Raw genomic sequence first — 3,825 nt, 5'->3', positions numbered from 1 at the left:
ATTTACTTGTTGAACAACTAATAAGGAATCACAATAAACTTGTAAATTAAGAACCTGCAATTCGATGGCTAACCTGAGCCCTGGTATTAGGGCTTCATATTCGGCCTGATTATTGCTGGCCTTGAAGGAAAATCGAAGAGAATGCTCAACAACAACTCCTTCAAGATTTTCCAGCAGTATTCCTGCTCCAGACCCTAAGGGGTTTGAGGCTCCATCAATAAATAGTTTCCAGCTTGTGGCTGCTGCATCCGAGCTTGGTCCCGTGAACTCGGCAACGAAATTGGCTAGGTATTGTGACTTAACATATCCTCTCGGTTGATTGTGAATGTCAAACTCTGAGAGTTCAATGGACCATTTGATCAACCTTCATGCCAGCTCGGGCTTGGCAAGTATTTGTCGCAGCGGCTGAGAAGTTCTAAAATTGATCGTGTGGCTTTGAAAATAGGGACGTAGGCGCCTTGCCGAGAAAACTAGTGCATAGGCGAGCTTTTCTAATCTCGGATAGTGAAGCTCGACATTCTGCAATAACTTGCTCACGAAATAAACCGGTCGCTGTGCTTTTTCATTTTCTGCAACAAGGACATAACTGATTGCCATATCAGTAATTGACAAATACAAATATAATGGTTCGCCGACCTTAGGTTTTTGTAAAACAGGGGGTTCAAAAAGAATTTGCTTTAGACTTTTAAAGGCGGCTTCACAATTTTCATCCCATTGAAAAGTTGTATTTTTTCGTAAACATTGAAAAAAGGTTAGGGATTTAGACGCTAAACACAGTAGAAATCTGGATAATGCTGCCAAACGCCCTATTAATCGTTGGACTTCTTTAATGTTTGTGGGACTGCTCATATTGAGAATTTCCTGACATTTTTCGGGATTCGCCTCAATTCCTCGGCTAGTAAGGATGAAGCCGAGGAATTTTCCTCCTCGCACACCGAAAGCACACTTCTCTGGGTTAAGCCTCATATTGTAAGCTCGGATCTGACTAAATATCTCGACGAGGTCATCAACATGGGAATGGCCGACCTTAGTTTTGGCGACAATATCGTCGACGTATACTTCAATATTTTGCTCTATTTGCCGGTCAAAGACCTTGTTCATCAGCCTCTGGTAAGTTGCACCAGCATTCTTTAAGCCAAAAGGCATGACATTATAGCAATAATTGCCATACTCAGTGATAAAAGTTGTTTTTTCTGGGTCTGATGGATGCATAAAAATCTGGTTATAGACAGAATATGCATCCATGAAATTCAAGGTACCATAACCACAAGAGTTATCGACTAAAGTATCAATAGAAGGCAGAGGATATGCATCTTTGGGACAAGCTTTATTTAAATCAGTAAAGTCAACGCACATCCGCCATTTACTATTGTTTTTCTTTACCATGACGACGTTGGCTAACCAAGTCGTGAATCTGATTTCTCGGATAAAGTTCGCATCAATGAGCTTCTTGGCTTCGGTCATGGATGCCAGCCTTTTCTCGGTTCCGAGATTCCGTTTTTTCTAAGATACTGGTCGGGCCGCCGGACTTATAGCCAATTTATGAGTGATAACGGATGGATCTATGCCTGGCATATCTCCTAATGTCCAAGTGAATAGATCGGCGTTTTGCCGTAGAAAACAGACGAGCTTATCCTTTTCTTCACTTACGAGGGAGGCTCCCACAAAGGTAAATTTCACAGGGTCATCAGTCAATGGAAGTTTCGTTAGCTCTTCATTTGGGGTAGGACGATCTTGAAAATCAGCTCTGTAGTCTAGCTCTGCTAGTTTCGGTTGTTCGACACCTATGGAGTTTACTCGCTGCTCATTGCTTCGTTTGATAGGCTTGAGGCTCGTATTGTAACAATACCGAGCTTCCTGTAAGTCACCATGAATTGTAGCCACAACATTATCCTGCACAGGAAGCTTTACACAAAGATGGACTATGGAGACAATTGCAGCAAATCTATTTAAAAAAGGTCTTCCTAAAATAAGATTATAATGACTAAAACAGTCTACCACAAGATATTGAATATCCTGAGTTCTATATAGTGGTTGCTCACCGAGTGTAGTTTGTAACCACACTGAACCCATGACTGGCACTCGTTCTCCTGAAAATCCGACCAAGTCCCCTACAGATGGTTGCAAAATGTTAGTACTTAATTTCATCTTTTCAAATGTAGCAAAAAATAACACATCAGCACTGCTGCCTGGGTCCAGCAGTACTTTCTGAACTATTAAGTCTCCCAATTGTATAGAGATAACAACAGGGTCATCCAAGTTACTGTCAGTGCAGCTAAAATCGCCTGGGCAGAAAGTCATCTCCGGCATCTCGTGTGTGGGCTGAGGATTATTGGTAGTATCCCCAAGGGCCAACATGGCCCTGTACGTACGCTTCCTAGCCGAGCTTGTTTGTCCACCCCCAGCATAGCCTCCAGAGATGCAATTGATTATGCCCATGGGCTGAGCAGGGGCTTTTTCTTTGTCCCTAGATGATGATCCCACGTGGGATGCATCTGTGCTAGTAACGTTCCTCTTCTGCATATGCCCTGCGATATATCTATCAAGATGTCCCTGTCGGGCTAGGCGTTCAAGAAGATCTTTTACGATCACGCATTCATCGGTTGTATGGACATACTTCTGATGAAATGTGCAGTACTTGGATTTGTCAACGTTCTTGGGCTCGGGATAGTTGCCGGCCTTACGAGGAGGCTTAATCAGCTTGGAATTCAGTATCTCCTTAATAATGTCGTCTCTCTTTGTGTTAAACTGCGTATATGACTCATATCTGGGTGTGGGCTTAAAACTCTTCTTGTTATCCCGAGGTTTGTCATCGTCCTTGGTGTTTGCTGACTTTTCCGCCTTCCGAGCTTGGCGAAGCTCTTCAATGTCTATTTGCCCTTTGGCCTTCTCACAAAACTCGGCTAACGTCCTCGGCTTGGCTACGGCAATGGTCTCTTGGAATATTTCCAGGCGTAGGCCGCTTTTGATGGCGTGCAAGTGGACCTCAGGATGAAGGTTAGGGATTTTCATAGCTATCTTCGTGAAGCGGGTGATGTAGTCTTTCATGCTTTCCTGAGGACCTTGCTTAACTGTTGTTAAATAGTTGGAATCATGCAAATATATTGCCGATGCTGCAAAATGATCTTCAAATTGCTTTGACAACTCTTGGAAACGTGATATAGAATCTGCAGGCAAAGAGAAAAACCAGTCAAGTGCAGGACCATCTAGAAAGGACGGAAAACAATGACATAAAATAGGGTCAGATGCACCGTTGATGATCATAATAGATCGGAATTTATTGACATGTTGCTTCGGATCCCCTAAACCATCATAAGGGGTTAGTGTCGTAGGCAAGGTAAATTGTCGGGAAGCTAAAAATTTATAATATCGGCTGTGAATGGTCTTGCCAAATTGTCAGGCTCATTATCCTCGTCATCGGGTGAAGCTCATCATTCCGAGGGCCACCACCTTCATCGTCTTGAGGTGTCTCAGAAACATGGGTCGGCCGGATTGACGCTCATATTGTCTTGTCCTCGTGATGATGTTATATTCTCAATGCGAGCGTTGATAGCTGTTCAATTTGTTGTTATCTTGGTTCCTCTCATATGCTGATTTGCCTCAGCCATTGCTGTTTGCTTGCTGAAGCTCGTTACCACAGAGGAGCTCGGATGGGGTGGAGGGGTACATCAGCCATTGGGGCTTAATTTCTCGGGCCCACGGTGGCGCCAAAATGTTCCTGCCTGTATGCCGAACTATGTCTTCATTGATCGCTGAGCGTTTTGACGGTACAGAAAAATTGGCAAATAAGACACCTGCAAAGTTTTACGTCAAGTTAGTCAGATT

General features: G+C 43.5%; 1 protein-coding gene across 1 annotated transcript; it reads right to left on the bottom strand.

The window, feature by feature from the left end:
* Positions 1–1,503: 1,503 nt before the first annotated feature.
* Positions 1,504–3,264, bottom strand: LOC112704895 (uncharacterized). The gene has a single exon (XM_025755755.1). It carries the CDS (start codon positions 3,262–3,264, stop codon positions 1,504–1,506), a length of 1,761 nt encoding a protein of 586 aa, XP_025611540.1.
* Positions 3,265–3,825: the final 561 nt, after the last annotated feature.

The sequence above is a fragment of the Arachis hypogaea genome, chromosome 8, assembly GCF_003086295.3.
Source record: "Arachis hypogaea cultivar Tifrunner chromosome 8, arahy.Tifrunner.gnm2.J5K5, whole genome shotgun sequence".
Lineage (NCBI taxonomy): Eukaryota > Viridiplantae > Streptophyta > Magnoliopsida > Fabales > Fabaceae > Arachis > Arachis hypogaea.
Note: the sequence above shows the minus strand (reverse complement) of the source record. Positions and strands in the feature narration are given on the sequence as shown.